The following is a 26,887-nucleotide window of genomic DNA, read 5'->3' as shown; positions in this document are numbered from 1 at the left end:
TTATTCTTTTACGCAGAGACTGTCCAGTTTGGCAAATGTACATGGCAGAGGGGCATTGCTGGCACATGATGGCATATATCACATTGGTAGATGTGCAGGTGAACGAGCTTCTGATATTGTGGCTGATGTGATTAGGTCCTATGATGGTATCCCCTGAACAGATATGTGGACAGAGTTGGCAACGGGCTTTGTTGCAAGGATCGGTTCCTGGGTTAGTGTTTTTGTTGTGTGGTGTGTGGTTGCTGGTGAGTATTTGCTTCAGGTTTGGGGGCTGTCTGTAAGCAAGGACTGGCCTGTCTCCCAAGATCTGAGAGTGATGGAACAGATTGACAGAGCCAGACGAGTACCCAGAAGTCACCTACTACAGGACAGGCCCAACAAAGAAAGTAACAGAACGCCACTAGCCATCTCCTTCAGCCCCAACTAAAACCTCTCCAGCGCATCATCAAGGATCTACAACCTATCCTGAAGGACGATCCATCGCTCTCACAGACCCTGCCAATTTGAGCTGGGGGGAAATTCCTTCCTGTCCCAAATATGGCAATTAGTTAGACCCTCAGCATGTGGGCAAGACCCACCAGACACCCTCGCCCTAAAGCTTATGCTTTCACTACTCTGGAGAAAGAATGGGGTTTTGGTGCTGTCCTGATATTTGAGATAGCTGCAGCGTGTGATTGTTATATTCTGTATGGACTGCTTTAGGGAGATGAAGGAACAAAAATGAGATCACAAGACTCATGGGGGGGATAGCTCAGTGGTTTGAGCATTGGCCTGCTAAACCCAGGATTGTGAGTTCAATCTTTGAGGGGGCCATTCAGGGATATGGGGCAAAAATCTGTCTGGGGATTGGTCCTGCACTGAGCAGGGGTTGGACTAGATTACCTCCTGAGGCCCCTTCCAACCCTGATATTCTAGGATTCTATGACTACTCAAGGAAGCAGATTTTTTGGAACACAAACCCTTGCGTGGATAATTACCTAGATGTGCACCCTCAGCCCAAAGAATTCCATCTCAATCTTGGTGGAAAGGAGTATTTGTTAAGTATTTTCCTAATGATCTTCTGGACTACACAAGAGTGAGATGACTGCACTGACTACAGCTCTTGCTACAAAAAAAGAATAACGATGGCACCACCACTCTCTTAAGAGGCAGGGTGCACTGAACAAAGAAAGCTGAATATTCCTGCTTCTGAGCTGAAGTAGGTCTAGCTACCTAGCTGCCCATCTGGATTGGCAATGTTCACATCCACAAGTTCACCAGTCCCAATGCATACTGTCACAGGGCACTCAATCATACCAGTGCCTTATCAGTTGTAATGACTGGCTAAATAAGTTTGTTTCATTAGCTAAATTCTCTCTTTGAGCAGCAAGTTCATACCCTGGCTTCCAGAAGCGTGACATCCATCCCAAAACTCTGCAACTGGCGAGCTGCAGCCAAGCCAGAGACTCCAGAACCTATAATGATCACCTTGCCAGTCTTCTTAGCTAGAGAAATGAAAGCATAAGTTACAGGATAGACGTGTGTATTGGTGCAAGCCTAGGAGTCCAAGCTCAGTTTTAATCCTGAAATTAGTAAGGATGGAAGTCTATTTTAAAACAGTCTAATAGTAAAGTCTAATAGTAAAATGTAGCTGTGATTGCTTCATCACAGCTAGTTGTTAGCAGGAAAATTTTGTATAATTCTGAATTAAATATAATCAGCACTTAGTAGCCAGCAGAAGTTAATGATGAAAAGAAAATGCAGGTAAAGCACAATCTAGGTAGAAAGTCAACAGCAACAGTCACCTGAATAGAGACCCTAGATTGCACGTTCACACAAGGGCCAGCAGGATACCTGTAACCAGGAGGGATCTCCCTATCAGACATTTCCACTCTGGGGAAAGAGGCAGTTCCAGGAGGAGTGGGCAGCTGAGCAAAGAAATCAACTCATTTGTCATTCTGAAGGAAAGTGTTTTGGTTCCTTCTCTCTTTCATGGAGGAATTGGAAGCACTGGGCAGGGCTGGGTCAGATGTTTGTTTGAAAGTGCAATCTGCAATCTATACACATTGATCTGCATCAGGACAAGATGCAGACTTACAGGGACACTGAGGTGGTTTCGGTTTAAAAGGGAAAGTTATTTTTAAATATGAGATCTTCAAAGAAGCCACAACAGTCTTCCTCTTTGGCTTGTGCTCCCAAGCAAAACTCACATTGCACTATGATTTGTGCACCTCTGAGGTAGTGTGTCAGTGGAGGTGAATTAGCACAACATCCCTCCTTTGGACAGGTCAATCATGTATCACCTGTCAGCTACAACACTCTCAGCTTCCTCGAACCTGTCAAGCAGTCCCTGAATTATGCAGGAAGTGGGATCCCCAAAAGCAAGGCAATCAGCAAAATATTTTGTTGAAGTATAAAAACAACAATGCAGCGTAGAGAAAACAGAAGAGAAAAACACTTAGCGCAAGATCCTCAAACTGAGGAGAAACCGTGAGTAATTTGAGAGGTGACACATAAGGGCTTGTCTACATATAAAATTGTATTGCTTTAACTATACTGGTATAGATAGAACCTCCCCCCACCCAATGAGGTGGTCTTTAAAGGATTCTATTAAAAAAATAGAAAAGCTATACACAACTTCATAGAACTAAGGAAAATGTTTCTTACACAATAAAATTAGAATTTATTTCTCAGTCACTTCACTGGGACTAAGACCATGACAAGTTTGGAAGTTTTAAATTCCAAGCGTTACATACAAACAATAAAATCTGAAATATTCATCGCGAAACATTTTTTACTCCAAAGAAACTCAAATACAGGACAGGCAGCACTTGTATTGTAGTGATGAATGACAGAAATATCTATAAATATAACATCTTCAAACTTTTCAGATAATTTAGCTTTGGGCTGAGAAAAAAATGCAAAATTTTAGCCCAAAAGGAGAATTTTGGAAGCCAAATCAAGAATGCCAAACAGCATGCCCTTCTCAAGCCTTTACTAGTATTCCAATATCACAATGCTAAAAATAAGGTACATTTTGGGCCCACAGATCACAGAAAAGAATAATTATTTAATTTGAAATCATTGGTAAACCTACTTGGTAGAGGCTTTACCCTTTTGTAGATACCGAAGTTGATTAGACCATGACGCTCTAGATAGCTATGCACTCTGTGAACTAGCACAGTGTCACCTACAGAATAAGAAAGATTAAATAATTATGTATTTTAATTACTCTTTATATTAAAACAATCTATAGTGACATTTACCGGATGGCCTAATGGATTTACATAGGATGAAGAAATATTTAGACTGATGCCTACCTTTAATATAACTAATCACACCCACACCACCCATGTGCATCACCGTAAGAAACCATTTACTGCACAAATTTCACTCCCCACTTTGATTCTCTAGATGAAGAGTGATATAGCTGCTCTGCATGGCCCTGCAGGACCCACAGCACTAGGAACCAAAGGGATCATCTAACTCTTCCTTGATTATCCAGTGTGCAGTGCAGCTGCCTACCGGCATTAGGGAGGCACCTTTGCCTTGCTGCCATTCAGCACTTGAGCACTCCAGACAGTGTGAAATGTATTTTTAAAAGACTAAATACATTTTTTGTATTTGCAGATGTTTGATTGGGGAACTGGGTCCAGTCATGGTGTTACAGGCAGATGGTGTTACAGGTCTCTCTTCCTTTTCACGTATTTTTGCTAAGTTACGTGACTCCAATTCAAGTTAATTCTTTTCTGAGGTTCTATCATTCACAGTTCCCCTCTACTCCAGACAAACCAAGAGAGCAACCAGCACTGTCTGACTTTCACTAAACTCTCCATGTAAGCATGTTCAAGCATGTCCTGCCTCTCCACGCTGTCTGTATACTGCTTAAAGACAGTGCTCACCTCCTTACTTTTTTTTTTTTTATTTTATTTCAGGTGCCGTGACTGTGATGGGCAGGGAAGGATGGGTGCCTTGGGATGTTGGTCCCTTCTTTTTATAGTGTCAGTCCCCTCTTGAAACACATTTCCAGCTGAGATTCAGGAGACAGATGTAAGGATGTTCCCTGCTGGTTGTTCTCCCCTGTCTGAACTTCCATATTCCATACAGTATCACAGGGGAGACAAAGGGAGACACTTTATGATATTATGGATACTAATATTGTAAAATTGCAATGAGTCGTGCCAGATATGCCATGTAGGGTATCTGCAAAAATGTTACAATTTGCCTAGTGTGATAATTTTTATATGTTTTTATCACCTTTGTATTATAAGTTATAGATAAGTAGGGTATATAGCTGTATTTCAAACTTGTGCGGTGCATCTGGGTGACACCCTCAGACAGAATGGCATCGGCACTGCCTAGCCTGCTTGATGGTTCATCAAGAGACATCAGCTGTACAATAAACCCATTGAAAAACCAGGGACTACACCTGATGAGTCAGCAAGCCATGTAGGGGCATGCCTAAGGACAAAGAATTCTAAGGCTTTTCCATGTGCTGTGAAGTTTGTGTTTGAGACACAGGAAGTATAAGCCTCATGGCAAAAGAATATAAAAGGCAATTACATCATCTCCATTTTGTTTCCAATCCTGCTTCTTACCTCTGGAGTACCTTTTCTACAAACAGCAACAGAGGGTCCTGTGGCACCTTTAAGACTAACAGAAGTATTGGGAGCATAAGCTTTCGTGGAAGTAAGGTTCTTACCCACGAAAGCTTATGCTCCCAATACTTCTGTTAGTCTGAATCTGTAAAAAGCAACAGAGGGTCCTGTGGCACCTTTAAGACTAACAGAAGTATTGGGAGCATAAGCTTTCGTGGAAGTAAGGTTCTTACCCACGAAAGCTTATGCTCCCAATACTTCTGTTAGTCTTAAAGGTGCCACAGGACCCTCTGTTGCTTTTTACAGATTCAGACTAACACGGCTACCCCTCTGATACTTTTCTACAAACGAAGCTCTGAAAAAAGGACCGAATGACCCATCCAAGCTGTGGATTGTTCCAGTGGGACTTTTAAACCAGCAAACTCACCAATACTGCTAAGAACCTGATGTATGGACTTTGATAGTCTCTATGTGTATTTGATTGCTTTATCATTCAACAACTCTCTTCTTGTTCTTTCTTTATAATAAACCTTTAGTTTTAGACACTAAAGGATTGGCTGACAGCGTGGTATTTTGGGTAAGATCCAACCTGGCAATGTGGCTGGTCAGTACTGATTAGTGAGCAGAGTTTTAAAATAACTTCTCTCTGTACTGGAGCTAGGTGCTGATTGGGAGCCAGAGAACTGGAATGCAGTACGGGGCTGTGTGATTCCTTTATTCATAGAATCATAGAACTGGAAGGGACCTCGAGAGGTCATCTAATCCAGTCCCCTGCACTCAAGGCAGGACTAAGTATTATCTAGACCACCAACTGGGGTGAAGGGTGGACCAACCATGATATGATCGTCACTTTATCATCCTCTGTTCCTAGAAGTACAGAGACTCAATAAATTGTTCTGACTCCCAATTCTTTCAAGAGGCAATCACTGTTTGAATCCAATTGCTCTTCAACCTCTTCACATGCTGAGTAAGTGTTCTGGGAATGTGCGTGTTTTGAGGTCACATGTTTTGAGGTAGCTGGTGCCACAAATGGAGATGGTAGGGGCTCAAAAATCTGGATCAGTACATATCATACTTATGATACTGGGAGCTCCAAACAGGCTCAGTGTCAGGAGTAAGTTGATGTTATGATAACACATTCAAGGTAGAAAGGTATGTGCTGCTGCTAATACCACTAGTGCAACCCTTGACATTTTCCACCTCAGCTGCAGTCAGATAGAGGTCACTGTGGGATTTGTGTCTAAACTTAACTTTTCTGAAGTCAAGGCCTGCTCTCTCAGATCTGGAGCAGGGAAGTTCATGAGTTAATTCAAAACTACATTATGCAGCTTGTTGTGTTTACAGAGCGAAGAAACTGTCTTCAGACTACAGCAAACTACAGCTGCAGAAGTGAACTGTTCTAGTCAAAGGTGGACAAGGAGGCAGCAGTAGAAACAGTTGCTAGTAAAATGTCTTAGAGATTCAGAACTTTGGTCTTGGAACATTCTGGCCAAGCCCCAGAGGAGAAGTAGAAATCCAAGTGGGGGATTTCTTACTCTTACTCTGAGAATTTTCCAATGACCGCATATATTCCACAAACATCTTCCCACTATAGAGGAAGATTACATTTCTTACTTTAGGAATCAAATTCATGCAGTGTGGATATATTCATGTTTAAGATTCACTTCGGCACAACTGGCAAACCACTGAAAACAGCAAACTCTGTAAAATACGAGATTCTCTCTAAATTAATTTTTGCTTCTCTTTCATAAGATAAATTAATCTCTAGACTGAAGTTACTCTGTGAGGAACTGTAACTTGACAAAATTAACTTTTGTTTGGAAACATTCAGAAAGTAATTTTAGAAGTGCTCCCACATCTGATTTAAACAGCTGTCCAATAAACATTCTTCCCAATTTTATATTCAAACACCCAATGGACTCCACTTTCCTAGTCAAACATTATGGTTCTAAGAACTGAAGAAATAATTGTTTGGGACTTGGTTGAGGGTCATCTTGATCTGAAACAGCTTTCTCAGCACAGACTGACAAACAGCAGCAATGAGGTTTCACTGAAAAATTGTCAACTTACTGTTATAAGGTGCTTCTAGTTGTTGAAGAGTTGCCTCGAATGTCAGCTGAATCTTTGGGTTGTCCAACCAAAGTTGCAACTGTATTTAAACAAAAACGGTATGTATGTATGTATGGAGAGACAAACGCACACACACACGGAAAAAATCTTTAATGTTGCAATGAAGTTTCAACTCATAAGAACTCAAAAGAAGAATTTAAGTTTTTGTAGTGCTGTCACATAGCCAAGTAATAAATAATGCGGATTTATCTATTATACCTTTCTGATATTCTTAAAGTATGATTGAATGCAATGCTTTATTTCCCCACCATTTCAAATAAGACAAAACACACATAATCATTGATCTCCCCATCCTATTTACAAGAAAGCCTATGAAAAACACATTAAGGTTGCAAAATGGAAGAGCCACAACACTTTCCATAATAAATTATTACATACACACAAGCATACCAAATTAAGGTTGCATAGGTATTTCCCAACTTTTGAGTTCTTGACTTTGCAACCCCAGCATCCTTCCAATGTAGTTTCTTTGTAACATTGTGTTTATATACACACACATCACATATGTTGTAGTGCTATCCATGCAATCAGCTGCGAGGTCATATGATAAACTGCATTTAGCTTACACCTTTAGCCATCTCACCTACACTCAGAAAACTAATCCATATCCACTGAAATTAATAACATTCCAGATCTGATTTAACATTACACACAATCTTAAAAAAAACATTACAGTTGCAGAGCCAAGCACTCAAAAGTGCCAGAATTAAGCCCCCTTGCGCATATGTATTATGCTAATCTTTAGTTACATGATCCCATACTACTTTTACCACAAGACCAATCTCATTCAGTGCACAAAATGAACAGTGCTTACTTAATGAGCAGCTATTCAACATTGTTTTATCCTCATTGTTTAATGTGTAACACTAATCCTTATTTACTGCACACTAATCAAACTCTGCTGTGAACACAATTATTTTTCCTCATGAGTTTTTTCTATAGCTTTCATAGAGCTGAAAGCTTATCTCTCTTGCCAACAAAAGCTGGTCTAACAAAAGATCTCTCACCCACCTTGTCCCCAAGGGTTTCAAGTCAGACAGCCCAAAAATGAGGATCATACAACTAGTGACCACCTATGCAAAGTTTGGTTTAAGTGACTGCCCAGCATCCAGAGCAGCATTCCCATCCCGTGTCACCTCCATCCCCAAGCTCATGGTCCGAGTCTCCTTGTCCAGGCAGTCTCAGTCTCACCCCCACCAGCTCCCAGTCTCCTTGCCATTCCGGTGCCTCAGCTTCCCCATTTTTACAAACAGGGATAAGAAGACTAAGGTCCATTCTGAAGTGCTTTGAGATCTAAAGATGAAAAGCACGGTCCTAATCTTTCCCTATCCACCCAGTTTCTCCCCCTTTCCAGATCATCTAACCAGACTTCTCTGTCTCAATCTACTTCCTGGTATGGTTTTCATTCCCTCTGCATTCAAGTCAGAGGGTTTCCTCCTCCATGATGTCTGGGTGCAAGCGGGGGGGGAGGGGGAGAGAGAAAGAAAGAGGAGAGCATTGAGAGTACAGGAGAGATTGGCACCCTGCTTTCAGTTTCAGTGGCCGGCCCACTCTGGAGCAGCTGGAAGCAGCCATTACATGGAAAGTCTAGCTTTGCCCCTGTAGCCCTGGCCTCTGAGAATGGCACACGAACAGTCTGGTCACCAACTAGGAGCTGTGAGGGGTTCAAGTATGCTCAGCAACGACAGAATTGGAGATTTAACTGTTACAATTAAAGAAATCTCTGATCATGCACAAACTGCAATATTTCAAAGACTTATAATTTCAGCAAATTTAGACAGATTTTCAGAGACAGCAAGAAACACATCCCTGACACACAGATCACCTGCCATCCCTGCCAAATGTCAAATCCCTTCGTCAAAGCATGCAGGTGCTAGAACTGTTCAAAGAAAAAGTGACAAGTATGCTTTAAAATGAGCAAAACATTTTTCCCCAGCATGGTTCTGCTAAAGCTGAACTGCTTTAGCGGAAATTTTCCCAAAAGAATTTCGAACACTTGGCATGGAAAATTTCAGCCCAAATGGTTAAAGTTTTGCAAAGTTATAAGCAACTGAAAACAGTCTTATAATTGGAAATGTCAAGCAACCTTAACAAAGGCAATACTAATAGCCCTACAATACCTACTCATGATATGTGGGAGTCAAGAGTATGAGGGTCTAATTTGTCCCCTCTTTCTCATTTTATGCTCTTTGTATGCATTTTCTACATAAGCATTGGGAAGTGTCACTTCTCTCACAGAAGCAATGTCAAGCCATTTTTTAGGTTCGCTATTGTGGGAAGGCTTTAGCTCTACGGCCCTAGTTTTATGTAAAGTTTTATGTAAAACATTCAGTTCAAAATAGTAGCACTTCACAGAGACTGCACACACTTTGCACGGATGTCGAAGTGCAGGACAACAGAGAAGCAGGATCCAAAACTGAAAAAATCCAAGCTTTTCCCAATTTCTAGATCTATTTGGTAGCAGGACCAAGGGTGTGCTTTTTACACCAACATTTGTCAAGAGAAAGTTGCAACCTTATTTTGGATTTAGACGTTGACACAGTTAGTTTGGTCTGTCATCTGAAGATAGAATTACTAAATGGGGCTACATTTGAAGTCCACTTGGAAGTTTCAGCTAGCAGCAAATGCCCACCTGTTACTTCATACAGGTAGCACTTTACACCTGTGCTCCATGGTCTGCATTAGTCTCCAGTTTGTTCCTAATTAAAATATAAGATGTTGGTCTCAAGCTACAAAGCCCCAACTGGTTTGGGTCCTGACTACATGAGACACCGATCCCATCCAGTAGTACTGCAGCAGAATTCCCAGTCTAAACAAGAGGAAGCTGACATCAGATTTGTCAGCAGGGAGTCCTCAACTCTGAAGTATCAGAGGGATAGCCGTGTTAGTCTGGATCTGTAAAAAGCGACAGAGTCCTGTGGCACCTTATAGACTAACAGACGTATTGGAGCATACCCACTTCGTATTCACCTACGAAAGCTTATGCTCCAATACATCTGTTAGTCTTAAGGTGCCACAGGACTCTGTCGCCCTCAACTCTGAAGTTTACTTCCCTTTTCCCAATCCAACAAAAAGTTACTTAAAAAAAAAACCCTTGATGACATACTGCAGAACCCATCTTTCCCCAAGGTTTAATGAGATATGAAAGTGCAAGCGCGCCCACCTTTGTGTAGGGGATTTGTGATGGGTGGAGATATTGTGGAAACATGAGCATATGCTGTTTACACATTCCAAATATTCTAGCAGTTCCTCTGTATAATTTGTGGAATTAAACAGACTATGTGATGGCCATCCCAAACTCACATGAATAAAATCCTTAGGATATATTATGTATTCTCTAGTTCCAGAGTAGCAGCCGTGTTAGTCTGTATCCGCAAAAAGAAGAACAGGAGGACTTGTGGCACCTTAGAGACTAACAAATTTATTAGAGCATAAGCTTTCGTGGACTATAGCCGAAGAAGTGGGCTATAGTCCACGAAAGCTTATGCTCTAATAAATTTGTTAGTCTCTAAGGTGCCACAAGTCCTCCTGTTCTTCTTTTCTCTAGTTCCAGTTCATTTGCAAATTTGACACCATCAGATCAGGATTAAACAAAGACTGTGAATGGCTATCCAACTACAGAAGCAGTTTCTCCTCCCTTGGTGTTCACACCTCAACTGCTAGCAGAGCACCTCACCCTCCCTGATTGAACTAACCTTGTTATCTCCACACTGATTTATACCTGCCTCTGGAGATTTCCATTACTTGCATCTGAAGAAGTGAGGTTCTTACCCACGAAAGCTTATGCTCCCTATACTTCTGTTAGTCTCAAAGGTGCCACAGGACCCTCTGTTGCTTTTTACAGATTCAGACTAACACGGCTACCCCTCTGATATATGGCTACTGAAGCGAGTTTCATCAGCCTAGCTGCCGCCCCCCTCCTCCCCACACACACACACACACACACACACACACACACACACACAGTCTATTGGGACACTGGATATTCTTCATCACAATCCTGAGGGACGTGCTAGCCAGACTAGGCCATAGAGAGGAATCCAGATGACATTACCACCCCTACCCACCTCCAGATGAAGCCCAAAAACCACTTGAGATAAAACAGGATCAAACTAACTGCAGGGGGTTGGACTAGATGACCTCCTGAGGTCTCTTTCAACCTTAATCTTCTATGATTCTAAGCACTTCCTTGTTGTATCTTTTCTGATTCTTCACTAAAAGCTTAAAAGGATTGTTCATGGTGTTTTTGCCATGGTACTAAGCAGACTGAGGTCTCTGTATAACAAATCCCGAACCTAGTTTAACACTATTTATATTGGACAGTGACTAAGTTACCTTCAGCCCATTTATTCCATCTAAATTAATACAACAGTAGGCAGCAGGAGAGATCACATGATTTTTCCATAATATTTTATCGGTTATCTTTTTCTCTTCAGCTTTTGTAAGTGGACTGCATTCAGTATTCTCACAAAATGTATTTCCTAGCATTCAAGAACTCTCTCTTGGAATCAGATAGTGTAGAACTATCATTTTCAATATTCTGAGTGGACTGAGCTATGGGTTCAAGCAATGAAATTGAGTTTTGCAGCCAAAGGACAGTCATCAAGAAGATCAGTGTGGATTACGTGGGGGCAACACACAGCTACCCTTCCTCAACAGAGGCTGGCTGAGGAGCCTGCTTTTATATCTGAAGATCTGAGACATTTAATAGAAGATGCCCACTGAATACAACGAGGGATTATTCAGTGTGGATGAAACTGAGTGGTGTACTAAATGATGATGGAAATTACTATTTGTTTTTGAAAAACCAGACAATGCTTTTTACTTTTGACAAGTGATGAGAAAATTGCCAGATCTTCAACATCACCGATGAAGAGATGCATTGTATGGGCAGCACACCCATAACACAGAAGTTGTTAGATACCAAGCAGCTTTCATATTAGCTGCATTGTTAATACCCCAAATCTTCCATGGACTCAATTCATGGATTATATTTTTAAACTGATCAGTACTATATAGGACTGTTGTGACATTCCAGTGCACAACTGAGTGAATAAAATACTGGTTGTGGAGTTGTCAATCTCATAGCGAATGAACTCCATACATCCAGACACTATAGAAATGGGAGGAGTTTGCGAAATCAGAACACCAACTCACTTTTTCACATTAACCACTTCAGCACCCAGAAGTCTTTCTGCAAGCAGTTTCCTACTTGGTACTTTGTAAATTGTATGCAACTTATAAAAAAAAATCTAGCATATAATGATTTTCAACCATATGAAATAACTAGCAAATAGATGGTCAATTTGTTTTTCTAGTCATGGGACAAGCTATTCAAAAACCTCTTAAAACCAATTTAATGATCACTGGAAGACTTTCAGGAGCAGGAATTTTCAATGCTGAAGCAGATATAGTAGCAACATTTTATTAGAAGATGAAGAAATTGAATTAGCTTCACTTTCATAGTCACTCTCATCAAAAAGACTCCATACTTCATGATTATGCTGCAAAAGACGAATAAAAAGGAGAATGCACAGATGAAAAATTTTGATGCAGACCTCTTTTCCCTTTCTTGCTGTTTGACTCCAATAATATTTGACAATAGCTAAACACACATTTGAATTCTTGAGGTATATCTCCATTCTGTCTACATGTGTCACATACTTAGATGAGAACTTGCACTAAACTTTAACAGTTTTTCCATGGTCATGTCACCTTTTGGGGTGCAATCCAGACCAGTGAGAGGTTGTGTTATTGTCAGCTCTGTAACCCTGGGTGCCTTAAAATGCTCTGCTGCTGTAGCTCCCTTGTCTGGATGCTCGCAGCCACCATACAAGCAGCCACTGACTGTCTCTATGATAAGCAGCCCTCATTCAATAACACTGATTCCAGCATCCTGCTCGTTACACCACAGACATGCTCTGGTCTCCACCAGCCTTGGTTCCTACTAGCCAAGTGACCCGAACACACCCCAATCCCAAATTTCCCCAAAACGGTCTACCCTGAAGTGTCCAGCCCTCTCCTGGATCACTTGTTTTGTCCTTTAAACAGAAAACACAGCACTGGTTTGGTTTAGATTAAAAATAAAGTTTATTAATCAGGATGTAAGTGACGCCAAATATTCATCCAAATGGCTGAATGTCTCCCAGTCAGGCCCTTCCACAGAAGTATGAGCGCTGGTTTCCCTTGTCTTCTTAAGTGAAAGATAACATAGGTTCACTGCTCCTCTCTTTATAGTCCAATGAAACTCCGACAGGCATTTCAGAGTTCATGGACACTGCTTCAAGAAGCAGAAAGGCTTTCTGGGAGTAAAGTCTCCATCCAGCAGTGATAGTTGAGTAGTTTACTCCATCAAGCTAACAGAGGAGGAGGTTACACCTTTGATGTAAATGAACCTTCACTGTCTCTGCCTGATGACCAAACTGGTTAAAGAATTGTGTTTGCTTGTCTATGATCCAGACATGTCAACTCCCCAACCACTTTGTGAGTTTTGATGGTTCTGTTTACTGCATAGGTAAACTGCAATTTCATTAAAAGAAGAACAGGAGTACTTGTGGCACCTTAGAGACTAACAAATTTATTAGAGCATAAGCTTTCGTGGACTACAATAAATTTGTTAGTCTCTAAGGTGCCACAAGTACTCCTGTTCTTCTTTTTGCGGATACAGACTAACACGGCTGTTACTCTGAAACCTGCAATTTCATTGTCACTGGTCACCCTGCTTCCTTTGTATTCAAGGCCTATGTAGACCGGTTTCTACCTTGTTCAAAGAGAGACTCTGAAACATATCAGAGGTCATCCATAACTCTACATGCAGCATCATAGAATATCAGGGTTGGAAGGGACCTCAGGAGGTCATCTACTCCAACCCCCTGCTCAAAGCAGGACCAATCCCCAACTAAATCATCCCAGCCAGGGCTTTGTCAAGCCGGGCTTCAAAAACCTCCAAGGAAGGAGATTCCAATACCTCCCTAGGTAACCCATTCCAGTGCTTCACCACCCTCCTATTGAAAAAGTTTTTCCTAATATCCAACCTAAACCTCCCTCACTACAACCTGAGACCATTACTCCTTGTTCTGTCATCTGCTACCATTGAGAACAGTCTAGATCCATCCTCTTTGGAACCCCCTTTCAGGTAGCTGAAAGCAGCTATCAAATCCCCCCTCATTCTTCTCTTCTGCAGACTAAACAATCCCAGTTCCCTCAGCCTCTCCTCATAAGTCATGTGCTCCAGCCCCCTAATCATTTTTGTTGCCCTCCGCTGGACTCTTTCCAATTTATCCACATCCTTCTCGTAGTGTGGGGCCCAAAACTGAACACAGTACTCCAAATGAGGCCTCACCAATGCCGAATACAGGGGAATTATCATGTCCCTCGATCTGCTGGCAATGCCCCTACTTATACAGCCCAAAATGCCATTAGCTTTCTTGGCAACAAGGGCACACTGTCGACTGATATCCAGCTTCTCGTCCACTGTAACCCCTAGGTCCTTTTCTGCAGAACTGCTGCCTAGCCATTCGGTCCCTAGTCTGTAGCAGAGCATGGGATTCTTCTGTCCTAAGTGCAGGACTCTGCACTTGTCCTTGTTGAACCTCATCAGATTTCTTTTGGCCCAATCCTCTAATTTGTCTAGGTCCCTCTGTATCCTATCCCTACCCTCCAGCATATCTACCACTCCTCCCAGTTTAGTGTCATATGCAAACTTGTTGAGGGTTCAGTCCACGCCATCCTCCAGATCATTAATGAAGATATTGAACAAAACCAGCCTCAGGACTGACCCTTGGGGCACTACACTTGATACCGGCTGCCAACTAGATATGAAGCCATTGATCACTACCCGTTGAGCCCAACGATCTAGCCAGCTTTCTATTCACCTTATAGTCCATTCATCCAGCCCATACTTCTTTAACTTGATGGCAACAATTCTGTGGAGACCGTATCAAAAGCTTTGCTAAAGTCAAGGAATAACACGTCCACTGTTTCCCCCTCATCCACAGAGCCAGTTATCTCCTCATAGAAGGCAATTAGGTTAGTAAGGCATGACTTGCCCTTGGTAAATCCATGCTGACTGTTCCTGATCACTTTCCTCTCCTCTAAGTGCTTCAGAATTGATTCCTTGAGGACCTGCTCCATGATTTTTCCAGGGACTGAGGTGAGGCTGACTGGACTGTGGTTCCCTGGATCCCCCTTGTTCCCTTTTTTAAAGATGGGCACTACATTAGCCTTTTTCCAGTCATCCGGGACCTCCCCCGATCGCCATGAGTTTCCACAGATGATGGCCAATGGCTCCACAATCACATCCGCCAACTCTTTTAGCATCCTCGGATGCAGCGCATCCGGCCCCATAGACTTGTGCTCATCCAGTTTTTCTAAATAGTCCTGAACCACTTCTTTTTCCACAGAGGGCTAGTCACCTCCTCCCCATGCTGTGCTGCCCAGTGCAGCAGTCTGGGAGCTGACCTTGTTCGTGAAGACAGAGGCAAAAAAAGCATTGAGTGCATTAGCTTTTTCCACATCCTCTGTCACTAGGTTGCCTCCCTTCAGTAAGGGGCCCACACTTTCCTTGACTTTCTTCTTGTTGCTAACATACCTGAAAAAACCCCTCTCATTACTCTTAACATCCCTTGCTAGCTGCAACTCCAAGTGTGATTTGGCCTTCCTGATTTCACTCCTGCATGCCTGAGCAATAATTTTATACTCCTCCCTGGTCATTTATCCAATTTTCCACTTCCTATAAACTTCTTTTTTGTGCCACAAGGATACTGACCAGTGTGTTATTAGTTTTCAAATGATACTTCTCAAGGAATAGTTTGTACAACTCATTGCAGTAGCGTGTAGGGTATGAATACAGAAGTGCTTAGAGTCACACATATAGTAAAAAATTCCATACAAATTATTTTGGCTTTCCTCAACCCTGCATAAGTTACATCACTTATTAATGTCTCATGATTTCAGGAATGCTCTCTAGATTATTAAGTATCACTTCCATTCAGGTCAATTTTTAACTCCTGCTGTTTCAGAAGATTCCAGCCAACTAAGATGTTTTCAGGCATGATGCCCTCTCTCAGCACCATTACACTAAAAAGTTAGGTCAAAGGAAGTTGCCTTCAGTCAACCTGTTAATGTATGTGTCTACACTACTGGGTCCTTTACGCCAACCTGAATCACCTCTGTCGATTTCTATAATCCACCTCTGAAAGAGGCGTAGCACTTAGTTCGATTTTTGTGGGTCAACTGCGAGGTAGTGCAAACGCAGCATTGTGTAATTTGACTTAACTGGTCTCCAGGTAGTGTCCCACAATGCTCATCTGTGACCGCTCTGGAGATCATTCTCAACTCTGCTGCACTGTAGCCAGATACACAGGAAACAGCCTCTCCCCTGCTAAAGCCCCGGGAACTTTTGATTTCTCATTTCCTGTTTGATTAGTATTGGGAGCATGCCAGCACAACTGATCATTGAGACTACACGCCCCAAACACACTCCAGCCTGGTCTGCCCAGGTGGTGGATCTCATCGCTGTGTGGGGAGAAGAGTCTGTGCAGGCAGAGCTCCGATCCAGCAGAAGAAAGACTGATATCTATGCAAAGATCGCTCGTGGAATAGGGGGAGTAGGGCTACACGAGGGACACACAGCAGTGCCGTATAAAAATAAAAGAACTTTGCCAAATGTACCAGAAGGCAAAGGAGGCGAACAGCCATTCTAGTGCTGAACCCCACACATGCCAGTTCTACAACAAGCTGCATGCAATTCTCGGGGGTGACCCTACCAATACCCCTAAAAGCAACGTGGACACCTCACAGGTGTGAGACTCTAGAGACAACAGAGAGGACAATATGGTGGATGAGGAAGACAAGAAGGAAGAGAATGGGAGACAGGCAAGCGGTGGGTCCATTCTCCCTGACAGGCAGAAATATTTTTAAACTTTGGAGCCCTGTGGGTTGCAGAACATCACGGTGGCCGACCGTGATGCTGGGGAAGGCACCTCCTCTGGTGAGTATACAGCAAGGTGCTGTGGTTCTCTGCTTACAAGAGGCCGCTCCAGCTACGTGGAGAGTGGCCCCGGAAAAGACTGTTTATGTGGACTGGGATAGCCCGGGAATCCTCCATGGATATCTCTAGGAAACTTTCATGGAAGTACTCTGCAATCGTTTGCAGAAGGTTTCTGGGCAGGGCAGTCTTATTTCTTCCACCATGGTAGAACACTTTCCCATGCAACTCCTGAATTAATTCTGCTGGCATCATTGAAGTACACAGCATAAGGACCATGTCTATACCCAGACACTTGCAGCATCTCCTTCCTTTCCGCTTCTGTTACCCTCAGGAGACAGATATCATATAGGGTCGCCTAGGGGAAACGGGGGAAGTTCTCATTAAAAGTGCTCTTACAAGGAAAAAAGACGGCATGTAGACCCAACCCCCCATATTCCGGATCGCCAAACCATGCGGCCACTAATCTGCCTTTACTGTGCTCAGCATGGGTTGGGGGTGGGGGGGAAAGCTACTCACCATGGCTGGAGCAGCAAAACGGCACAGTGAACAGTTACAGATTCTGATTACGTTATGGCTTGCACCTAGTGTAATGAGTTTTTTTGTTCTGTTTTATGAAAATGGCCTTGCTATGGAAATATTTTATTCATGTACAATGGCTCCTTTATTTTTTCCCCATGACTGACAGCTGGAAACGTGTGTGTCATCAACACCTGAAAGCAGACTTTCGGTGATTAGGAGGAGGAGAAAGAGAATGTGGGAGAACATGTTTACCGAGATAATGAACACCTCCGGTACAGCTGACAAAGAGCTGAGTTTGGTCTAGAAGATCTCAGCCAATCAAGATGCTCACCTTTCAGTTAGTTTACCTTTTTCCCCAACAGATGGCATTAGCATGTAGTAAGGTGAGCAACCACGAACTTTTAAGTAAGCTTGCTAACATATGACATCATATTAGCAACAAGTCATTTTCTGAGCACAAATAAGGTTTAGAGTTACTGGAACACAGCTCAGGTTCTAAAATATATTTTTGAGAACAAGGAGGTAGATGTACTGTATATCAGAGAAATGCCTAATCTTCCACAGCGGCAAGGTCATGCTCCTGCTGCCTTTTCCAGAGCACCAACAAACTGAAAAGGACACAATCTTTGTCAATGTCACATGGTTCCAGCTGAACAAACTATGTGCAGAGGAGAAAATTCAGGAGCCTCGGCCTCTAGAGGTGGGTGGGAAGGGGGGTAAAGGAGAGTGTTCTGAAAAGCAGTCAAGGAGAAAGAGGTAGGTAGAAGAATCCATTTTACTTCGCTCTCATCCATACAAGAGAAACCATAGCAAAAGGTACCAGTCACCAACAGTATTCAAATAAAGGCAGTGGGAAAGTAGCATAGGCCTAAAATTTCATGCTCAGTTTCAATGTAAAAAAAGAAAGGAGACAAATCAGATGAAACACAGCATAGAGCTGCCACTGTGGGCAAGCGACAGTACATTACTGATTCAATCTTGTTCTCCCTTGGTAAGCGCCAGCTACAAACATTACTTATCACAAACTAAAAAGGCTGACAGATAAATGGGGTCTGAGTGGGGAGAGAAGCCACAAGAAATGGGGCAAAATAGGATAAATTCCAAGTTGATGAAGGCAGAGAAGAAAAACTCAAAGAAGGGGAGAAAAAAAGAAGAGTGCTTAATTTAAAGGAGTACAGTGGTATCAAAGAACTCAGATATACTGTATATACTCGCTCATAAGCCGAATTTTTTTAGTAAAAAAGGGAAGCACCAGAGAAGGGAAGTCGGCTTATGAACGGGTATAGAGAGGGAGAGGTGGGACACAGCCCCTCCCCCCAAACAGAGGGAGCAAGGAGAGGCAGCACAGCCAGCAGAGACAGAAGGGAAGAGGCAGGGCCAGAGTGTGTCTGCTTCTGGCCATGCTGCTCTCCCCCCAGCCTCCGAAGCAGCTGCAGCTCTGGATCTGGCCCGCTGGAGCAGTTCCAGCCAGGCCAGAGACATCCTCCCCTGGCCCTCCCCAGATAAGGTGGGAAGGGATGGGATGGGGAGAGGGTGGGAGTCCCGGAGGGGTGGTCACAGGGGTTACTCGCCTGACTCCCAGAACCCTAGAAGCAGTGTGTGTCAATACTGTTGACCCACAGAGCACTGATGTGGACATCTACACACTCAGGTACAAAGTACTTTAATATCTTACAGTGAACTTTCACTATAGCCAGAGCTGGACGCGTAAGGAAATGCAAAGCAACCAGCGGAAAAATGCGAAGAGGCTTCAAAATTACCTCAGCTTACATAAAAGTCCTGGATAGAGGTCCTGCATGACTAAAAATACTAATTGGAAACTGAGTAATTTTAGGAACAGGGATAGGTGTGGCTGTGATGCCTATGGGAGCAAGCCTTTATAAGCCCCCTTCTCATGCATCACTAAATCTCTATTGGAGAAACTACCTCAATTTTGCTCATAGAAGATATGCTTCTATGATTGGATGGTTCTGTCTATACATCTTCTCAGCTCCAAAGAGCAGGAAGCAGTGGAATGATCTGAAGAGATCTAAGCACCGTTTGGTAGTCTAGACTTATTTCGAGGCTCCTTCAAACCAGAATGCTTCAAGGTAATGTCCCAACACCCAGCAGAGTTCCTAAAGAACAAATCTCCTATGCTCAATGGAAAAGATTTCTAGGGCTCACAGTGGCTAATGGGACAGTAGCCCCTCTCAGATCATGATGGCTCAAAGTGACATCCTCAAGTAGATCACAGTTATGACCCTCCTGAGGTACAGAACACTCATTAAGATTGCTTGTTAGGGTTGGAGGATCCTTTTGTAGCGGTTGGGATACAGTTTGAAGCTCTTAGGGAGAGTTTCTGACATCCTAACTCAACATACAAATTTTAAAATTTACCTCCCGCTCCAAATCTAATCCCCAATAAGAATGGTATGGTGAATCAGATATTTGCATGCTTTCATATGTTGAAAGTGCACTCTGAACTCCACAGCACCCCAAGTCTACACATAAAATGAAAACAGACAATACACCTCTATAAAGAACCCCATAGAAGTTGCTATCCACACAGAGCTTTAGGGCACTCCAGTTCCAATGAGGCCAAGAGTCAGTCTCCTAGGAGAAGTGTTAGTTAACTACACATTTTCTACTGGAGATGCTGGTCCACCTGTAATGGCCCATAGCAGGTGCTGCACAAACATTTTCACTCATCTGAAGTAGAGGATTAAGATTTACTTGCTTACTAGTTAAGCAGACGACTATTGTTGGGGAAAATATGCTGACAATTTTTATACCCACTACTAATTTTTTAGAGAGCTTGAGCTAAAAGTTATTTGAATGAATAATGAATGAGCACTCAGCAGTCCCAATCAGAACGGGGGGTGGGTGGGACGGCTATTGTGCTGAGAGCTCCACAACCATATAGTAAGAGAATGCCTCTAAACCACAAAGAGTTTATTTGCATATCAAGTCACACACTCATGCCTTGTGTACACTAGGAAATAAATCTCTTGCTTTCACTGGCTGTCAACTATCAGTCTCTCTGAACTGGTGCTGACAACAAGAGTAGATAGCACAAAGATGTTCTCAGTACTATTACAGAATGTGTAAGGTGAGCAATCACGAACTTTTAAGTAAGCTTGCTAACATATGGCATCATGATGCAATCAAAAAGGTAGACTATTGTCTACATCAGGGCATTCTTGCTGAAAAAATCTGAAAAAAATTGAACCGTAGTCAAATAATAGGTGGTCAGCTGAGATTATTTGACTATTTGCAGTGTTGTTGTAGCTATGTTGGTACCAGGACATCAGAGACCGGAAGAAGAGGCATAGCTTGAAAGTTTGTCTCTTTCACCAACAGAAGTTGGTCCAGATAAAAGACACCACGCTCACCTACCTTGTTTCTCTATTATTTGACAGGTCAATTGACCAGGTTGCCAAGCCAACACCTAAGTGACTTGGTCACATTTGAAAACTCCACCCTCAGTACTTTCAGTTGCATGAATGATATTTTGAATTAAAACATAAATGCAACAGACACAAAAGAAGTTTGATTCACTTAATGAAAGTTCTTTACTGAGGACAAGTGACATGCATAATTCAATGTTTCAAGATTTAGGCATTTGAGTTCCACGCATAAGCAATTTTTTCTTAAATTTCCTTAAGTAAAAATGTTTTCAGGCCTCTTATGCAACAAAATTAGCTAAATTTCTCAACAGCCTGAGACTAAATATAGAAGTTTCTGCCCAAAAGGAAACTAGTTGGAAAAGTTATGGACAATCGAAAAAGAGAAACTTATATGAAACTTCTATTTGTAACCTTAAGAATGTGCACGGTATTCAAGCAACAGGTCTAACACCAGTGCAGATTTGCTTATACTGTCCCTCAAAAGAATGCCTCAATCCAGAACTGGATAAGAACTACCTGTATTGATTTTGTGTGTGACAGGTTTCTGAAATAGAACAGCTCATCATAGAAACCATCAATCACCACAAGAAGCAATCGCCAGACAGAGCCATCCAGATGTTCTTTGCAAATTATTAAAAAGATATGGAAATGTTCCCATCAAGGTTTCTAATACTAAAGAACTTACTGTGCGATTCCTGATGTACAGAAACACTTTCTGAGTCTGCTGCGGGCCACTGATGATGTCTGGAAAACAAGCAGCTTCTTGAGAGGTCATACGATCATGCGGAAGTCTACTCTGGAAAGCTGCACCCTCCACACCTACACACACAAAAAATAAAAAAAAATAAACAAAAACAAAAAAGGGGTGTCTAACAAGTATTCCAAAAGCAACTGATATGTCAGTGTTTTTACTAAAAAGCTATCCCCTCCTGGTCAAGACACCTTGAATATCCATATTTAATGATGTGCCAACTGGTTTTGTCTTACACTTCCACCAGCTTCTTTTGTCTATTTCTGCAAGCCAAAAATATCTCAGCCAGTGCTTTGAGTTACAGATCAAAATTGGGCACCAGCACTAGCACTACTACAAAAGAACACAGGATTTAGAAAACAAGCAACAAGTAAAAGTGAGGAGATAAAAAGATATGAAAAGAAAACTAAACTGTTTATCCGTAAGAAATAACTGGTTTAGATCTCTCACTCTCTCTCTCAAAGCTCCACAAACCTTCAGGAGACTCCTCCTAAGCCAAGAGGGCTGTAAACCACAAAGAGGACAATGTATAGGTTCCTCACATCTGCTCTCCAGCTTCCAAGGGTTTGTCTAGATTAACACTGACAAACACTGGCTTCTTTTCCTAAATCTAGAGAAACCCACAGTCCATCCCTTTAGCCTAACCAGCATACCCATAATGTGTACAGCAGTGGAGTGTAGATACATGCAAGAGACTGCTATATTTTCCTGAGTGAAATAAAGGAAAGGAATTTTATCTTTTCCTAGATAATGCAATGCTTAAAGTCTACTGCTGGACACAAACTAGGAGTCATGTCTATATGCAAAGATGGTGTCCAATTAAGGCACTTGAACATTTAGCATTTTTGGAACAAATGGAAATCACAGTTTACAGAAAACTGCAAGAACAATAGTATTAGCTAGACCGTAATCCTTAAATTACAGCAGAACACAGAAACTAACTACACACAAGTCACAAAAAAAGTGCACAAAAACAGACATTTCTGCATAAAAGGAAAGGGCACTTCTGGGCTTCACTTTAAAGGTACATCTTACAGGCACAAAAAGCAAGACAAAAAAATACATTGAGAGGCAAATGTCAGTGAGGTCAATTTTAAAATACTAGGTGACCTCGGAAGGTTAGAAATATAAACAGAAAAAAAGCTAAACTGGAAAAATACAAGCGAATATATCCAAGGGAAAAATGCCAAAACACAAATAATGAAATGAGACTGAGATGAACAATTCCAGTATCAATATTCACTAAGAGATGGTGGAAGGCATCAAATAAGATAGAACTTTGCAGTGTGTTATGGAAACAAAAACATCTGTATGATTTTAGGTTGGATGGGCAGAGGCACCATGTTACAGAATGGGAAGGTGGTGGGAGGGAAATTATCCTCTTTCTGCAGGTCTGGTGAAACTATTCTGAGCATTTTTATACCATAAAGATGAAGACCAATTTGAAGGAACTTAAAGAAAATTAAGGGGCTGAAGAGCGATTTATGAGGAAAGATTAAAAGAGCTAACTATGAATAGCTTGACTGCATGACAACCAAGAGTGAAGACAACTGACTAATAATTGGCAGGATCTAAACACCACAGAGGCATAAAACTGTGGAGCGTGGACAAAGGGGATTACTTAGTAGCATAAACTGAAAATAAAAACTGGAAAAACTAGGTTGAATATCAAGTAAGATTTCCTGACAGCAATATCTATTAGGCTATTGAAAAAAAAATCTCCTATTGTAGAGGGTAGAAGATCAATTCCTTGGGTAATAAGTGTTCACTAGCCCAGAGGATGGGCTACTCTATAGCTATTTTCCATCCGTCTATAAATCTGAGATTCACTGTGCAAGTATGCATGTATAGTAAAAGTACCCTACATATACTGTCAAGTGAACCAACCTGAAGCTATCCATCACCCCCTGCACTACCTTTAGCAGAACTGACTACCAGAGATTAAGTGCCCATAACACCAAGTAATAGTGAAAAAAAAGGTCTTAAAACATGTCTCAGAGACAAACTGAACAAATGCCAAACATGCTGACTAGACTGTTTTAGGAGTTTTTACTGGAAACAAAGGGACTGACCAGAGACTTTTTCTGAAAGAACACACCACCAAGCATGTTGTCCAAACAACTAATGCAAAACTCCCAATAAAACCTTTGGAAAGAATCTAGATAAAACCAAATCTCCTTTCCACTGAATATGGCACAGTCAGCAGAGTTTGTGTTTCACCAGTTTTGAGAGACAAAGCTCCCGCAGCTATAAAGTACCTTAAAAAGAAAATCTTCAGTTCCTACAGAAGGATTTAAAAGGATGGTCCAAGCAGGTTTTTTTCCCTAAGGCCATGTTCACATCTCATGAGACTATAGGCTTTAAATTAAAAGGTCACAGAAACAAGTTGTCTTTGATAAGCTTTCATAATTAAAGGCTGAGCAGAAATCTTTACTTTTATCTTGTTTGTGAACTAAGATGGTTACTGAGGAAACAGACCTGAAGATCAGAATGGAATAGGTGTAAAATATAATCCACAGACAACAGCAAAATATTTTAATATGGCTCACCAGCCAGAAGAGCTCACTTAAAACCAAACACCCTTCTAGTGGATTTCTTGCAATTGAGCAGGCTAAATTTAGATCACCTTCAGGTAGGTTAAACTATTCCCCCTCTACTCTTACATGAACCATGCTTTATGAAAAATCTCAACAAGGAATGGAAGAGTCTCATCCTGGAGGATTCACACACATTTGTCTTTGACAGTTTTTCTGTGCATCTCTATGATTAAGGTGGTTCACCACCACAGATTCTCCTTTACTCCTCTCTCTTTTACAAACACACACAGATTTATTACTTCCTGACTACAGTACCAACCATTCATGAATATTTAACCCAACCTGCATTTTGGTATTCTCCTTCCTCACAGGACACATCTCAAAAGGATTTTGTTGGCCACTGCTCCATCAAAAAAAGAAAGAAAGAAAGAAAGAAAGAAAGAAAGAAAAAATCCACACCACACGCCTTGGTGGGACATTTTCAGATGAAAAACTCCTTCAGTACTTAAAGCAACACATTCTGCTCTCTTGACCATTTCCAGGAATTAGTAATCATTAATTCATCCATCCAAGTGGGTAAAGCACACTCCCAGAAACAGTTTGATACTGATGTAACATGTATAATTTGCAAAATGCAGAGTCAAAAAGTCCAGGGCAAAAAAGCACTATGTCCCCTCCGTAAGTCTGAAAATATTTAAAAAGGGATCTCTATATGTGCTGATACCAAGGTCCAAAACATAATCAGGCTCCTTCATTTAGAACGGGTGAGGGTGAACCCCTGCGATACCTTGAATTTTGTATTTGTTTCAAAGAGGTTTATTTCTTCACGGTCTAGAATGGAACTCATAACTACTTTGATTAAAACCCCATGCCTGACTCCTCAGGTGCCACAGGCATATAGTGGCATGGTTTGAGGAAGATGAACATTTTGGTAGCATTCTGACAGTACTTAAAAATAAAGAAAGCAATTGGTGGGGATTACAAGCTAAATGCATTCCCCTTTATATCGATACTTCAGATCAAATGTTGGCTCGAATTCATGAGCCAGTCTATTAAAAAGTGGACTAACCTACCCCATAGGCAAGTCTTCTGTGCCAAATGCTGGGAAATTGCTCATGAACTCAATCCTTTCAAAAATATATGGGCTTCAAGTGTATTAGAAAAGGGCCTAGCACACTGAAGCCTGGAGCTCAGTACCATTCTAATGTGTAAAAGCTGACTAAGCAGGAAGTACCCTTTCCCATGTTTGGTCTCCTCTGAACATGGAGAGGAGTGGAGGGATGAGAGATCGGCCTGAGGGATTTCAGTGTAGTTTTACTTTCCATTTACTTAGTCACTAGAGCCTTCAACTGCAATTAGAAGAGATTCCTCCCTTTCTCAAAGAGTAAATGTCTCCTATACCTCTTGCTAAGGTCTGAACACCCACACCCATGCGCACTTGCAAGCATCAATCCCTCATTTGGCGGCTCTTGCTATTAAGTGGCAAGCATCAAACGCCACCCTCACCTGATGCTTGGCCGTCTCCATACCCTCCAGAATTGTCGTCTTGAAGTCCTCCTGCTTGCCCTGTGGAAGGAAAGAGGAGAACTCAGGGACCTTACTCCATAAGTTAAAATCATATTTGGACATAAAGGCCTGGCAGTTGGCGATTTAAGTATTAAATTTCACCAACTAACTAAACACATTTTCTGAGAATTCCATCTTTTGGAATATAGGTCCAGGGCACCAAACTTTGTAGTCTTCTAAAGTTTTATCCTTGTTATTGGAACTCTTTAAATCACTCTTGTGGGAAAGGTAGAAGCACACAGTATGTAGCATTCCTGGTGGCTAAATACTTATGATCAGCTTTATTAATAGCTGGGAGTGGAATAAGATTACACTTCTTACTACCAGTTTGAAGATTGGTTGGATGGGTACATTGAGAGCCTAGGGGTCTAAAACTGCAAGAATTTGATAATCTTTCCCTGGATATCCCTGCACTCACCAACTGAAATGGGATAGAGGGAACCATTCTGAAAAGCATCTATTATTTTCAAGAGAGCCTCTTCCTTCTCTTCCATAAACCTTTCCTTGAAGCACGAACTGTGCAAGGTTCAGACCAACAATATCTGCTTCAATGCTCTTGGTGTACCTACAATCCATTAGAACCCTAGAAGCAGAGTGTGTCAATACTGTTGACCCACAGAGCACTGATGTGGACATCTACACACTCAGGTACAAAGTACTTTAATATCTTACAGTGAACTTTCACTATAGCCAGAGCTGGACGCGTAAGGAAATGCAAAGCAACCAGCGGAAAGATGCGAAGAGGCTTCAAAATTACCTCAGCTTACATAAAAGTCGTGGATAGAGGTCCTGCATGAATAAAAATATTAATTGGAAACTGAGTAATTTTAGGAACAGGGATAGGTGTGGCTGTGATGCCTATGGGAGCAAGCCTTTATAAGCCCCCTTCTCATGCATCACTAAATCTCTATTGGAGAAATTACCTCAATTTTGCTCATAGAAGATATGCTTCTATGATTGGATGGTTCTGTCTATACATCTTCTCAGCTCCAAAGAGCAGGAAGTAGTGGAATGATCTGAAGATATCTAAGCACCGTTTGGTAGTCTAGACTTATTTTGAGGCTCCTTCAAACCGGAATGCTTCAAGGTAATGTCCCAACACCCAGCAGAGTTCCTAAAGAACAAATCTCCTATGCTCAATGGAAAAGATTTCTAGGGCTCACAGTGACCAATGGGACAGTAGCCCCTCTCAGATCATGATGGCTCAAAGTGACATTCTCAAGTAGATCACAGTTATGACCCTCCTGAGGTACAGAACACTCATTAAGATTGCTTGTTAGGGTTGGAGGATCGTTTTGTAGCGGTTGGGACACAGTTTGAAGCTCTTAGGGAGAGTTTCTGACATCCTAACTCAACATACAAATTTTAAAATTTACCTCCTGCTCCAAATCTAATCCCCAATAAGAATGGTATGGTGAATCAGATAT

At 41.8% G+C, this 26,887-nt stretch overlaps 1 protein-coding gene across 6 annotated transcripts in view; it reads right to left on the bottom strand.

Annotated features, from left to right (window-relative positions):
- Positions 1 to 26,887, bottom strand: part of KDM1A (lysine demethylase 1A) — a 169,095-nt gene that overhangs the window by 122,449 nt on the left and 19,759 nt on the right. For 3 of the 6 annotated variants that reach the window (XM_065576832.1, XM_005309377.4, XM_065576829.1), the window contains exons 3-7: positions 25,401 to 25,460; positions 21,292 to 21,425; positions 6,648 to 6,726; positions 3,077 to 3,169; positions 1,378 to 1,484 (exon numbers count right to left, since the gene is read on the bottom strand). In XM_065576832.1, coding sequence (XP_065432904.1) covers positions 1,378 to 1,484; positions 3,077 to 3,169; positions 6,648 to 6,726; positions 21,292 to 21,425; positions 25,401 to 25,460 — 473 coding nt within the window. The remainder of the gene's footprint in view (positions 1 to 1,377; positions 1,485 to 3,076; positions 3,170 to 6,647; positions 6,727 to 21,291; positions 21,426 to 25,400; positions 25,461 to 26,887) is intronic. The other 3 variants (XM_065576833.1, XM_065576830.1, XM_005309378.4) reach the window with 2 other exon arrangements.

Source organism: Chrysemys picta, chromosome 23 (genome assembly GCF_011386835.1).
Source record: "Chrysemys picta bellii isolate R12L10 chromosome 23, ASM1138683v2, whole genome shotgun sequence".
NCBI lineage: Eukaryota > Metazoa > Chordata > Testudines > Emydidae > Chrysemys > Chrysemys picta.
The sequence above is the reverse complement of the archived record's forward strand: the minus strand, read 5'-3'. Positions and strand labels throughout refer to the sequence as shown.